This window comes from Xenopus laevis, chromosome 1L, assembly GCF_017654675.1.
Source record: "Xenopus laevis strain J_2021 chromosome 1L, Xenopus_laevis_v10.1, whole genome shotgun sequence".
Taxonomy (NCBI): domain Eukaryota; kingdom Metazoa; phylum Chordata; class Amphibia; order Anura; family Pipidae; genus Xenopus; species Xenopus laevis.
This window is the reverse complement of record NC_054371.1, coordinates 177,707,887-177,722,113: the sequence shown is the minus strand read 5'-3', so window position 1 is coordinate 177,722,113 and position 14,227 is coordinate 177,707,887. Positions and strand designations below refer to the sequence as shown.

Sequence of the window (14,227 nt, the reverse complement as noted above, 5' to 3'; positions counted from 1 at the left end):
TGATAAAATTCACGGTGATGCTCAAGTAGTCAGCATGGGCTTGGAAGATGCTGCGACTTTAGTCCAAGCTGATCAATTAGAAAGAAATTTGTATCTTTATTCATACAAAAATGTAAAAAAAAAAATTGTGACTTTTTCTAATATTAAAGTGGACCTGTCACCTACACATAAAAAGCTGCACAATGAAAGTCCTTTGCAAATTAAATATGGAACACCAAATTTTTTTTTCATTAAAACATCCATACCTGTTATAAAGTTGTTTAAAATCTGAACTGTCAATCAAATATTACCTGCCCCACCTCTATGCCCGTGGCATAGAGGAGGGGCAGTCAATTACTTTCACTTTCCATTCAGCACTTCCTACATGTCACTGCTCTCCTCACATTCCCCCTTCCCTCCTCAGGCTCTATAATTGTGTAGAGCACTGCACATGGACATTAGGTCCCCCATTCTGGTGCATACACAAGATTTTGGGGTGATACACAATTTCCCTTAATAACCGTGTCCACAAAATGGCAGCTGCCTGCTTGCTGTGATTGTATAATTCCAAGACAGAAGGAAACAAAATTTAAATAATAAATACAGTGTAAATAAAGTTTATTTTGCTCAACTAACATGATAGAAAAGAATTTGAAATTATTTCTTAGGGTGACAGGTCCCCTTTAAAGTGTAAAGTTTAATTTTACACCTTATGTCTTTCTAAAGCAGCTTGAGGGGTGGGTTACGGACTCTGCAAACTGTTCTAAATTGATATTTAGTTGATACATTTCTTATCTTTGTCCCTGCTGAGTAGAATCCCTCAGTTTCATAACGGCAGCTAATAGAATAGATACAATAGTTACCAATAATACAGAGATGCTGCTGAGAAATGTATCAACTAATTTGTCAGAGAGAACCATTAAATCTTAAACTTAGATTGAAAAATTGTAAAAAAAAAATAAAGAATAGAAAGCAATTGAAAAAAAGTCTCTCACTTTAGCAGGACAAACAAGACAGACAAACCCTGCACAGTGAACAAAGCTGATGACAGAAATAACTGGTCAGTCTGTTTGGTCAGAGGAATGTCTGCCCCTTTTGCTTTCTTGGTCAGATTCAAGTTTACCTCTGCAGTAAAGTTAAGGAAATGTGTGGACAGCTGTGAATAAGGAAAAATGACCCACCTTGGATCCACAAGATGGTAATAATATGTGTAAAAAGGTGTTGCAATCCTAAACCGACAAGCAAGAAGAACCCCAACAGTAATCTTCAAATTTTTACAAATAACATCTATGTTTGCAAAAGCTTCAGTACAGGCAGACTATCATATGTAAACATCTTTTTGGAGTTTCAATTTTAATTGCATCTATGTAATGGTATTAAAGTTATTAGTAAATGTATCTGTTAGTGTAACAGTATTGGTCTGCCGTTTTGTAGTCTCTGCCCTGGTGGCTCTGAGGTTTGCAGCAATGTAGCAGAAGCAAGACGATAAACAGACCGAAAAAAGAAACAACAAGGCCAATTTCTGCTACAGTGTGTCAGCCACTTGGGCAGAGAATATTAAATCAATTAAATCAGTTGGTCTTCATTAGTTATTTTTTATAGTTTTTATTATTTGCCTTTATTTTCTCTTTTCATCTTTCAAATGGGGGTCAGTGACCCCATCTATAAGACAAATTCTCTGTAATGCTAGAAATGTATTGTTAGTGCTTCTTTGTATTACTCATTTTTCTATTCAGGGCCTCTCCTATTCATATTCTGGTTTCTTATTTAAATCAGTGCATGGTTGCTAGGGTAATTATGACCATAACAACCAGATTGCTCAACTTGCAGACTGTAGAGCTGCTGAATAAAAAGCTAAAAAAAAAAAAAAAAAAAAAACCTTTAGACCCCCATCTAAAAAAACTAATTCTCTGTAAGGCTACAAATGTATTGTTATAGTGCTACTTTGTATTATTCATTTTTCTATTCAGGTTAGTGTTACTTTGCATTGCTGATTTTTCTATTCAGGTCCTCTCCTATTCATATTCCAGTCTCTCATTTAAATCAGTGTGTGGTTGCTAGTGTAATTTTGACCATAGCAACCAGTTTACTCAACTAGTAAACTGGAGAGCTGCTGCTGAATAAAAAGCTAAACAAATCAAATAAAAAAACAGGTGGAAATTGTTTCAAAATATCATCCTCTACAGCCTACTAAAAGTTAACTCAAAGGTGAACAATCTCTTTAAAGGGGTTGTTCACCTTTGAGAGAACTTTTAGTATGATATAGAGAGTGATATTCTAAGACACTTTGCAATTGGTTTCCATTTTTTTATTATTGAAGGTTTTTGAGTTATTTAGTTTTTTATTCAGCAGCTCTTCAATTTGCATCTTAACCAATCTGGTAACTAGGGTCCAAATTAATAATAAATAGTGATGGGCTGGCACAAACAGGATCACACTCCAAAAATAGATGTAGTAAAAAAAAAAAAAAAGTATTTTTATTAGAGCAAAAACATCACAACAAAGGCCTTACGTGTTTCGTGCCATAGGGGCACTTAGTCATAGGCTCTTATTACCCTAGCAACCATGCATTGATTTGAATAAGAGATAATAATGAATAGGAGAGAGTCTGAATAGAAGGATCAGTAATAAAAAGTAGCAATAACAATACATGTGTAGCCTTACAGAGCATTTGTTTTTTTAGAAGGGAGTCAGCGACGCCCATTTGAAAGCTGCAAAGAGTCATAAGAAAAAGGCCAATAACTATAAAACTATAAATAATGAAAACCAATTGAAAAGTTGCTTAGAATTGGCAGTTCTATAACATAATAAAAGTTACCTTAAAGGTGAACCACAACTTTAAGGGACAGACAAGGCACATGTTATTTTTGGGTTCACATCCCCTTTAAGAAAGACTTGTGGTATGTAACTAGCGTCTCTCTGTGGAGTTGCTATATATATATATATATATATATATATATATATATATATATTATATATATATATATATATACACACACACACAAAAGCCATGGATATCCTATAAATTATATCCTTATAAACGGTGAGTTCTGATGTCATCAGTTATTAAAGGTGAGTTCTGATGTCATTTCTGTCACATGACTCACTGAAACTTGTGTATTATAATAAATAAAGTAACCCCAGTTGCAAAATATGAGGATATTAGAAGTTACCTCGGAATTCTATGACCTGTATAAAAACACTCGGCCTTTACTTTATTCACTATATAATATGGCATTTGTTATATAAACGGGTGTCAACTAATGCCACATCTACAACGAGTGACTGAGCCATTAGAACTATCAGAAATGGCACTTGTTTTTGGATACAAGACGTTCTGTCTCAGCTGAGAGTTGTAGCTCAACAGGGAGTTGCAGTTGCGCGGAGAGTGTGGGACAGTAGAAGTTTTGATACCCCACAGCTGGATTGTACTAAAACCCCGAGCAGAGGCGGGTGTAGGCAACGAGCAGACAGCAGAGGAAGCCAAAAGACAGCACAAGATGCCGCGAAAAGGAAGCGCAGGCAATTGACAGCCCTGACAGAACAGGTCTAATGAGCAGTGCGAGACTTTGCGCAATCTCACCTCCTGGATGTCATTGTATGCGCCCAGCTCCTGCTGTGACCCCCACTCATTCACGCTCTAGATCGCCCCCTTTGTGCGCTTCTTTGGGACAGAGTGACCCGCCGCGTATACCCCTTCTCTCCTAGTCGGTGGCTGATTTAGAACGTTTATTCGAGTGTTAGCTCCATGGAGGCCTCAAACACTACAACCAACACTGCCTGGTCCGCGACGGATGACGTCATTAGACAGCGCCAAGTCGCGTAGATGGGGAATTGTTGTGCTATAGAGCTGCTAACCAAAATTACACCAAGAAACTTGAGCAGGGAGTACTATATTCGGGAATGATATCTGTGTTGGCTACGATTTTTGATGAAATTTTCTGTATGTAGCTTGTGGGTGCAAGCGGGTCTTTATTTCATCACTTCCGGCTTCATTGGATGGCAAGATAGTGTAATGATTTGTGTTTTTAACTGTCAGCTAGAGGGCCAGCCGCTTAATAAGGGCGGTGGTACTAACGCATCATTTGATGGAATTGCTATACCGCTTCTATCTGTCTTTGGAGTAGTAACAGAATGTTAAACTACGTTTCCCAGAGTTCCCCGCGGCGGCTGTGACGTAGCACGGCAGGTTCTTAAACGTGCGTTGCCCGGATGTTAATTCTTTTTCCTTTCAGCCAAGGTAGGAATGGCGCATCCTGTTTAATAGACGCAACAGTGTGTAGTTTAATCTGCTGTAATCCTAACCTAGATGATTGTCCACATCCTTTAAAGTCCGCTATATGTGTTACCGGCGTTGTCTAGGATTTATTTGTTTATGTATTTTTGGTCTTCGGTAACTTGTTTGGCTCAAATACGGGATGATCGGACGGAGTGGTGTTTGAGGCCGCCGAATGCATTTTATTTACTGAAAGAAATGGCTTAACGCTTAGATTCTGCTTCATATGTTTCCCCGGCCTTAGATCTTAGTGTTACTGCTTCAAAACGCTGAAGTAGTCCTTGTTTGTATGTCTGCCACTGAACTGTTAATAGGCTGCAAAAATAGCTTGCAAAGGCTGCTCAAGAAAATGCATTGATATATTCTAGGGCTTGCTTCCTACATCTGTAACTGAATGCACAAGTAATTTCCTACCCTACAACGTCTCTGCCTCATGACAATTAAATGTAATTCTAAGTAACTTGGATGAGAACTGCTTTATTTCAAGTGCAAGACCAGAACACTGTTCGGGATAAACAGCATTCTCAGAAACTTGTAAAGCTATTCACATTTACACATCAATTGGGAGAGTAAAAATGACAATCTATCATTCACTCCTTGTTTGGAGATCCATTTTTTAACCCTGCACCCAACCTGTAACTATTGTACATCATGGTGGCCCCAAAAGGTCACGTGATCTATAGGATCTTGAGTTGGTGATTGCTTCTTTAGATCTTCAGCTGGTGATGAGTAAATTCTTTAGATCATCCTCTTGTTTCTTGCTGCGTGTATTGAAAGCATTTGAGTTGTTTGCTTAAATCAAGCTGTATGTATTTCTAAATGGCATGTTCAGGTAGTTGTGACTGACCCCTATCCATTAATTTATTGTGGTAGATCTTGCATGAATAGTCTTGCTATAAATGCTTGAACAAAACTGGCCACCCTTGTTATATGTTCAGCTTTAAAGGGATTCTGTGACATCTGTGCAGCGCCTGGTGTATTAAAATCTTCTTGGATGTTGTTTTATTTTACTTTGAGATGGCAGGTTATATACATGAGCTCTATCCAAATTTAACATGTTTGTTTTGAATCCAGTTTACTGCCAACAAATCTAACACCTAGTGTGCGTGTAAGCCCTTGAAACCCATTTGTTTTCTATGTAACAAATAATAGGCTTTATAGAAGCCTTTATTTTACTTACAATTCCAAAGAAATGTTGAAAATGGCATTTCATTAACTGAAGGCATTTGCAGACTTTTAATGCTACTTTTGTGACTACAGCTTTATTTTTACTGTTTACTGATTGTTCGGTTTCATTTTTAATTGAACAGATGGCGGGAGAACAGCCTGTTAAGAAGGCCAGGAAGCACCATTGCAGTCGCAACCCAGTACTGGCCCGGGGTATTGGGAAGTATTCCCGCTCTGCCATGTATGCAAGGAAGGCCCTTTATAAGCGCAAGTTTAAGGCTCCAAAGACTAAGGTAATAATGTGTCTTTTCTGTACTGGATAGTTACCTTTCTGCATATTTTGTGTTTAAAGAGTAACAATGATCTTCCTTTTACAGATTGAAAAGAGAGTGGTAAAATCTAAAGTAACTGTAACCAAGACAGTTGGCGGAGATAAGAATGGTGGTACCCGTGTAGTGAAATTGCGTAAGATGGTAAGAAGGGCTTCGAATAGTAGCAAAATTGTTGCAAATTCCAGAATGCACATTCTATAACGAAAGCTGTATGTACAAGGCCCCTTTTCACACAAAAAATTCACGGCACTATGTATATAGTATAGAACCCAGTACAGCTTTAAGTGACAATTACCCTCATTTTTCCCTAGTGTAACTTGGGGATGGTACTGTGGTAAAATTGCATATCTTTGTTTTAGTGGACCGCATTAACTTTCCTTAGTTGGATGGAAACCGTCAAACATTGACTACATAAACACCCCGCACACGCAAAATTCAGTGCACAAATATCTTTCTATTTTAGGCCATTCTTCTAAAAGTTATCTGACAAAAGTACAATTTAACTAATACAGTTCAACCCAATCTTACTTTAAGAGTGTCAAATGTGAATGAGATGTATGTACCAAAGCTTTACTTATATAAATTATACTTCCCAGCAACTGTAACAGTGAGTTTGAGGCCTAGCCTATATAGATTGCATGATCATAGATGTGAAAACATTTCTCTACTTTCCCACTTGTTCGTTTATAGTATTTTATTTTCTATGTAGCTGTGATGTAGAGACATTACCTGTATCCTTATGAGTACATTCTTCCTACAGCCCCGTTATTATCCCACTGAAGATGTTCCCCGCAAACTGTTGAGTCATGGAAAGAAGCCTTTCAGCCAGCACAAACGCAAGCTGCGTTCTTCAATCACTCCTGGAACAGTGTTGATTCTTCTCAATGGACGCCACAGGGGAAAGGTAGTCCTTTTCTGTTGCTATGTAAACATCTTCAGCTAATGAAAATCTGACCTGCTCATGTACATGCCTTTTGGAAGCATGTTTTGGTTTCAGAATTCTTACCTTGTAAAGGTGCTGTTGCCCCATTACTTGGCATTTACATGTTTCTGCTTTGGTTACATAATTTAGCACTACATCTGGATATTGCACTTAGCTAGAACTGTTTAAGCAGTGGTAAAACTATTGTAATGGCTTATTGGCCTGGAATCCGCATTGGTATTATATTGCTCTTAAATCCAGTTTGCATCTAGTTTGACTTAATTCTACTCATATGTAATCTGTCCTAAATAGATATTTAATCGAGCACTTGATGTTCAGGGGTTGCATAAAGAATTCAAAGCTATGATTTCAGACCTGCTGATTTATAAGCAGTAGGGATAATTATTGGCTATTAAAAGTGTCTTAAAGTCTGAGCAGAAGAGCTTTTATAGCTGCAATTGATTTGTATTGGAGGATATCGCGAATGACACTGAAACCAAAACACTGGCAACCAGAAGATGCAAAAAACGTCATTAGTGAGCCGCATAATTTTCATCAACTATAACCCCACAAACTTCTTTTATATGGTGTATCAAAACATCAAATCCTGAGAGGACAGCAATTCTAGTAACTCCCGAACAAGTGTACACCACGTTAAATATTAGAGTAATTTAGTCTCCATGCAAGAACAGCTGTTTTACTGGATTGCAACCTCCGATTTCTTGAAGCAAATGTAAACTAACATCTGCTGGCTTGTACACTGAAGATTGCACAATTATTAAATTTGCTATGTTACAGCAGTCATAAATCTGTAGAAGATCCACTGTAAAGCTGCTTTGAAGCTTTTTGGGGCCAGGCAACTATGAACTGGGTTTGAGCTTATAAAGAAAAAAACGTTTTTGGTTCACCTTATAACAAATATTTTTCCCACCTCCCATTCAGCGCGTTGTCTTCTTGAAACAACTTCAAACTGGCCTTCTGCTTGTAACAGGTACTTTTGGATTTCCATTTTTATGCTTTTTATTTTATTTTTCAATTACAAATGGGTAGTTTTATATTATACTGAAGTTATTTCTGAAAATACACAATTTAAGATCTTGATACACTTAAGAAATGGTAAATGCTACCAAACTGACTTAATAACTCCTTAGTGCAAATGTCAGATTTAAGTTTTGCGAGTTGCACAACCCTTTCATTCCTCTTTTGCCCCCATAGCCACTGCTCTAACCTAAAATTAAATGTGTCCCCTTTTTTTTCCCCCCCAACTCTTCTGTTGAAGTGGTGTTTATGTATTTTAGTGTGTTAATCCCAACTGTGGCATTCATGTCGCTGAAACTTTCCATTCCATATTTTTATATACTTTGGATTTTCTTAATATTCAATTGCAGTGTACTTCTGGTATCCAGCATATTCTAGACTGGTACTTGGCAGTGCTTTATAAAGGGGAATTACCCTCTCTTCCTAATAACTTGCAGGCTGTTTCTGCAGCTGACTGGCATCGCTTAGTAACTATTGTCAAGTACCCCATTGAGGATTTGCCTAATTTACCCCTTTAAGCAAAACAGGGATTGTTTGTCCATATATTGCAATATATTTAAGCTGGCCAACTAAGTCGGTCATACCTGGTGGCCACTCAACTTGCATCTGATTCATTAAGAATTCTGTCCCTACATTTTACAAATGGACTAAGTTTTACCTGCAACTTCCTGCTTTCAAAGGAAAACTCCCAAAACACGGTTGCCCTCTTATTGCCCACCAGTGGGATCACCTGACTATAGCTGGTAGGGTGGGAGCTGCAACATGGAGCTGGCCATTGCTCCTGTATAAACCATAACAATCAAGGGAAAGTTGTGCTCACCACTAATTTTTAAAACCATTAAGCGGGGGTGCAATGAGCTTGTGACCACAAAATTCACATAGACAAATACAAGAGGTCCTCTGCACTTAACCCATCAATCGCCAGAAGCAACATACTGCTGTGTTTCTGATCATTGTCTGTCCTGCTTGGAGAGATGTAGTATTACTAGATCTTCACCCCCCCAATATTACAACTTATTTTTAGAGGCTGGTTGTTTGACCACAGCAAGTATAAAACTAAACTGGAGATTCAGGTCTATGTGCAATTATAAAATAATCCAGTCAAGTAAATTGACCAATACAATTTTCCGTTAATCTTGTTTCAAGAGTTTGCTTTTGTAGTTTGTGTATTGTACCATTGGTAATATAACATCCCGTAGCATAAAAGTAGGCTTGCCAGGGGTTGGATGTTTTTGATAGACTCTAAACCATATTCCCATTTTAGGGCCCTTGGCTATAAACAGGATTCCTCTAAGGAGGGCTCACCAAAAGTTTGTCATTGCCACCTCTACCAAGATCGATATCTCAAGTGTCAAGATTCCCAAGCATCTGACAGACTCCTACTTCAAGAAGAAGAAGCTGCGCAAACCTAAGCATCAGGAGGGTGAGATCTTTGACACTGAGAAAGAGGTAAGAATTTATTAGCAGACTTATGAAATGTAAACTTTTATACTAAATTTAGTTACATAATCTTTGACTTGCATATTGAGCTTCTATAGTATCGAAAATCCACCACCATGTTTAGCAGTGAAGATCCATGACTGCAAAATGCCCCTAGTAGATGCCTACACATCGCAAGTGTAGTCCAGAGCACCCTGAGAATATGTACTGATATTCAAAAAATGACAATCAAAGTATGGGGGAGCTGCTGTGAACATTGGTCATTAATAATATAGGACTGCTAAACTTCTGGATTGGAACAGTAAATTCAGTATTAGAAGAAAAAAAAAAAAAAAACAGAACTTCTAGCCATATTCTTTTAGGCTTTTATTCTCATTTAACTAAAAATACAAATGATTCCTGATAACTGGCAGCCTTCCTCGGGTACTGTTTCTTCAGGCTACAGGCCCCCATCTTGTCATCACCATGCATATACGTTTGTTGCAAAACTCATATTTAAATTTAAGGTAAAATATACCCTTTTTTATACACTCATTCAGTTAAGATTATGTAAAAAAGATTCATAAAAACATCTGAACTTCCAAAAATAAATTAACGGTCTGTGGAATAAAGTATATCTGTAACAAGTACATTTTATGTATACTTTTGGAAGATCAGCTCCACCTTTCCTATATAACCCCAACTGAATGAGCTTATACCCAAAAGGGTGTTATATTTTTTCCCTTGGCTAACTGTATTAATGAACCAAAAAGTCATTCATTCTTAAATTCATTTTCAAGGAGGCTGAATTTTTTTTAAAAACACTGGTAAAGAAAGTTGCTTAAGATCGTTTCCACTGACTTCTAAAGAAACTTGGCAGGTAAAAGCTGCCGAGTTTCTATAAGTCAGAGGGAATCGATGTTTTATAATGTGAATTTTAGTGTTTTTTATGACTGCTGATTTATTTACAATTCTTGAATACTAAAATTTTTTGATCTCCTCCTTGGTATATTGAATGAAGCCATCTTTGTTAAATGACTTGTATCATATATTTCTAGGGAAGACAAGGTCTTAAAGCTGATGGCTCTCCCATTTCTACCACGTTTTAGTTAAAAATTATACATTGTATGCATCTGTAATTAAACTAGGTAAAATATTACAATTGGAGAAAATATTCCCTTCCTGCCAATTTCATTAGGGGTGATACAAACATTTATCTAATGTATTAGCTTGGTTATTTTGCCATCTGAAAAATATAAACTATTTAAATATTCAATTCATAACCTTGTCACACTTTATTTTTTTATATTTTTTTTCCCCTTAGAAATATGCCGTAACACAACAGCGCAAAGCAGATCAGAAATTTGTGGACTCTCAGCTCCTGCCTGTTATCAAAAAAGAGCCTCAGCTTCGTGGGTACCTGCGTTCTGCATTCTTCCTCTCAAATGGAATGTACCCTCATAAACTGGTCTTTTAAAAAGTGGGCTCATTAAAAAAATTATCTTGTGGAAAAATTAAGTGTCTTGTCATTGTTTCCTACATATTTATGTAAATCTTCATTGCCTTAAAGCAGTGATCTCCAAACAGTGGCTTGCAAGAACCATAGGATGTTGCTCCCAGTGGACTCAAAGCATGTGCTTATTTCCTGGCTTGGAGTCCTTTTTTGGTTGCCTAAAAACTAGGTGTGCTGCCAGTGCACATAGGGGTTACCAATCATTAATCACTGCCTATATTAAGCTCCCCCAGCAACATTTCAATTTTTTAAAAAAATTAATTTTGGGTCAGATGTTAATTTTCCCAGGTGCTCTCAGCCATGTGACTTGTGCTCTGTAAACACCATGACGTCTCCAGTTGCGTTGGCTAGGAAAAAACAGATTATCAGAAAACCGTTCCATTGTGCAGTGTTTGCTATTTGAAAGGGCAGAATCTGGCACAATAATCTGAGATGGATACCGACACCAATATTACAGCTAATACAATACATTTATTGGTTCAAGAACAATTTAAATGGCAGAATGAATTATTTGCAATGTACTTGCAGTAATTAAAAACTACACCTTAAATTTCAGTTGAATTTTGCACTGGCTGCAGACAAAGAACCAATTTTGCTCTATACCACTCGGTGTCAATAGTGAGTCACATCTATGGCGTCCACCTGTCACTAAAGGATGGAAATGTGTGGTGAGTTTTGTTTTTTTTTTTTTTTTTTTTTGCTTGCAAAGAAAACACCTGGGTTCACAAGTACAGATCATTACTTTTCAGTAAGTGTTAAAACTGGTGCAAATACATTCACTATACTCACAAACCTTAATTGCCAAAATTCATACTCAACTGCTGGTTTTTCTATTTTTGGTGAATGGTTACTGACTCTTGTAAATGTCTTTTTAAAAGACAGCGAAAAACCTCTTTAAAATTGAGTAAAGCTCACTGTAACTACCCACCCCTTCCCAAACTCTGGTCCTCAGCTCTGCATTGTTTCCTGTGAATATGCCGAGGGGACTAGCAGCCTTATGTTGGATTACAAGCCCTGTTTTTCTGTTTATAAACTGAAAATAAAAGTGACAGCGCTTACATTTGCATTATTTTATAAAGTAGCAAAAACAAATGTGTAGCTTTACAAAGCATTTGTTTTTAGATGGTATCTGTGAGCCCTGTTTGAAAGCTGAAAGTCAGTAGAAGGCAAATAATCAAAAAAAGACCAATTTAATAAGCTGTTGAAAATTGGCTATTCAAGAACATACTAAAAGTTAACTTAAAGGAAAATAAGTGTTTTAAAGAAATGAAAATATAATGCAGTGTTGCACTGCACTAGTAAAACAGATTGGTTTGCTTCTGAAACACTACTATAGTTCATATAAACAAGCTGTTGTGTAGCAATGGCGAAACCTTGGGGGGGGAAAAGGCTATATGGCACAGGTTTAATAGTGGATAACATTATTTTCTACAAAGCTTATCTTCTGTGTAACCTGAACCTTTTCTCCTTTGAATGGATGCCCCCATTGCTACACAGCAGCATATCTCTCTATATATCATTGATCACATACTGCACTCCAAGGACTTTGTATACAAAACAAGGAAAAGTTTATTTTCTTTTTTTTTTTTCCTTTTTTTTGTATACGAAGTCCTTTGAGTGTGGTTTGTGATCAATATTGTATAGTTTTTAACCTGCACCTAGGCATTGACTGTTTTTTGTTTTGAGTGCAGTTACCTTGGAGTATATAAATTCTCAACTATAGTACCAGTATACAGCCTCCTCCCCACTGACACTTGCCCCAATTTATCTGTGCCCCTATAGTTTGGCCAGAACTACAGAGCTGTTTAGCAGTGTTGGATACCGAAGACTGTAGTGTAGCTTTGCAATTCTGGGCTAACTATAGGCCACAATTAAGTTAGTGCAAGTATAACTGATGTGGTTGGGAACATTTTCAATGACAGATATGGGGAGCACTACTTACACTCTTCAGGTGTTGTTGCATACGGTGGTGCTATTTCTTAGACGTACGGCCATGTCCACATTCAGCAAAATTTCACAGGAAAGGCTGTTCTGTACTTGGAGTGGTAACACTGGGGAAAGGCTGTTCTGTACTTGGAGTGGTAACACTGGCTAAAATAAAGCATTACTTGCACAGCAAGAAGTGGTGAAGTGCTTGCCTTTCCTGTGAAATTTTGTTGAGAAAAATTTGCCAGACAGTTTTGTTTCCCCTTTAACAGGAGACCACAACTAATGGATATAACTCAAATGGTGCTGCATTTATCCATTGAAATTTTAGGCGCTAAAGCATGAGTTCTCCCGTAGTGTCCTTTAAATGGGGGAGGGCAGGGAATCTCTTCTCTGAAAGGCAGAATCATTAGTACAAGGGTAATGTACAGCTGAGAATTACCTTATGGCAGACTGACAGATTTAGCAGGAGTAGCTAAAGGCACAGAAGAGCAAAAGACAAATTCAAAATAGGTGTTCAAAAGACAAATTCGCAGAACTAGAGGTGGATTTGTCGAATTTCCCATTATATTCACAAACCACTTTTGTGAATACTTAGAGGGCGATTGATTATGCTGTGTAAAAAGTGGAGTGAAACATTACTTGTGATGTTGCTCAGTCATAGCAATCAGATCTTTGCTTTTGTTTTGTAACTGTTGAAATCTAAGTGCTGATTGGTTGCTCTGGTCAACATCACTCCACTTTTTACTCTGCATGATAATAGGCCCCTTAGTGTGCTATTAGCCTAAGGTACAGTAATGTATATTATAGAGTGTTGTAGGGTTTGTTTTTGATATTAAAGCCTTTGTAGCAATGTGTTCCTAAACTTTTTATAATGGGTATCATCCATAAAGATGGTGGCAGTCTGGCAGAATCTTATTATGGGTTGGGTTTCCATATAAAACTAGTATAAAAAAGACGAGCGGTAACATTATGATTTGGCTAGTCATATATTGTACCCTAAAACAGGCAGTAAGACTGTAAGGGGTTAACCACTGGAGATATTGTAGGATGATGTTGGATCAACATAATGCATCCTACGCAAGTCAGATGTAATTGAATGGCTCAAAATATAATGCTACTGATACAAATGTCCCATTATAGGATCTTACAAAACACAAAAATATCTCATGTAGTTTTGCCCTTAGACCAAAAGAACTAAAATCCTTAAATCTGTTGCTTAATATTTATTATTCAGGTACCTCTAAGTGCTTCACCCAAACAAGTGAGTACTGTGCCAATATTTGATTGCCCTGTGAACCACCGACTTGCTTACTACAAAGCTGTGATGTAACAGAGCGTATTACTTTCAGCTTCAGAATGCTAAAGAGAAGAGCACTGGTTATGTAGAGCATTTTCCCACTTGTGAGCAGTTTATTTTATTAGGGGTAGCTGATACATTTCTTTTTTTCGTTTGTTTTTTGTAGATTTGCTCAGATGACTTTGAGCATATTTGACTTGATTGGAGTTTGCTCTTTCAGTCATATGTTCTCTATGAAGCAAAGTATGTGCCAACAGGGATTTGAAAACTATTTGCCAAAATGTAATATCAGACAAGGTGAACTACTCCTTTAGCATTCTGCTTTCCAGACAATCTTAGCATCCCACCTAAAATT

At 37.3% G+C, this 14,227-nt stretch overlaps 2 protein-coding genes across 2 annotated transcripts in view; one reads left to right on the top strand and one right to left on the bottom strand.

The window, feature by feature from the left end:
* The window catches only part of LOC108716965 (tyrosine-protein phosphatase non-receptor type 11), a 33,722-nt gene extending 28,744 nt beyond the window's left edge, over positions 1-4,978 (bottom strand). Inside the window, exon 1 of the mRNA XM_018263592.2 lies at positions 3,563-4,978. Within this exon, the coding sequence (XP_018119081.1) occupies positions 3,563-3,612 (50 nt within the window). The 5' untranslated portion in view covers positions 3,613-4,978. The remainder of the gene's footprint in view (positions 1-3,562) is intronic.
* A 562-nt stretch (positions 4,979-5,540) lies between these two features.
* On the top strand, positions 5,541-10,647 carry rpl6.L (ribosomal protein L6 L homeolog). The gene is made up of 6 exons (XM_018263631.2): positions 5,541-5,715; positions 5,800-5,895; positions 6,515-6,658; positions 7,619-7,667; positions 8,979-9,163; positions 10,458-10,647. The coding sequence occupies exons 1-6, from the start codon at positions 5,566-5,568 to the stop codon at positions 10,608-10,610; spliced, it is 777 nt and encodes a 258-aa protein (XP_018119120.1). The 5' UTR covers positions 5,541-5,565; the 3' UTR covers positions 10,611-10,647.
* Positions 10,648-14,227: the final 3,580 nt, after the last annotated feature.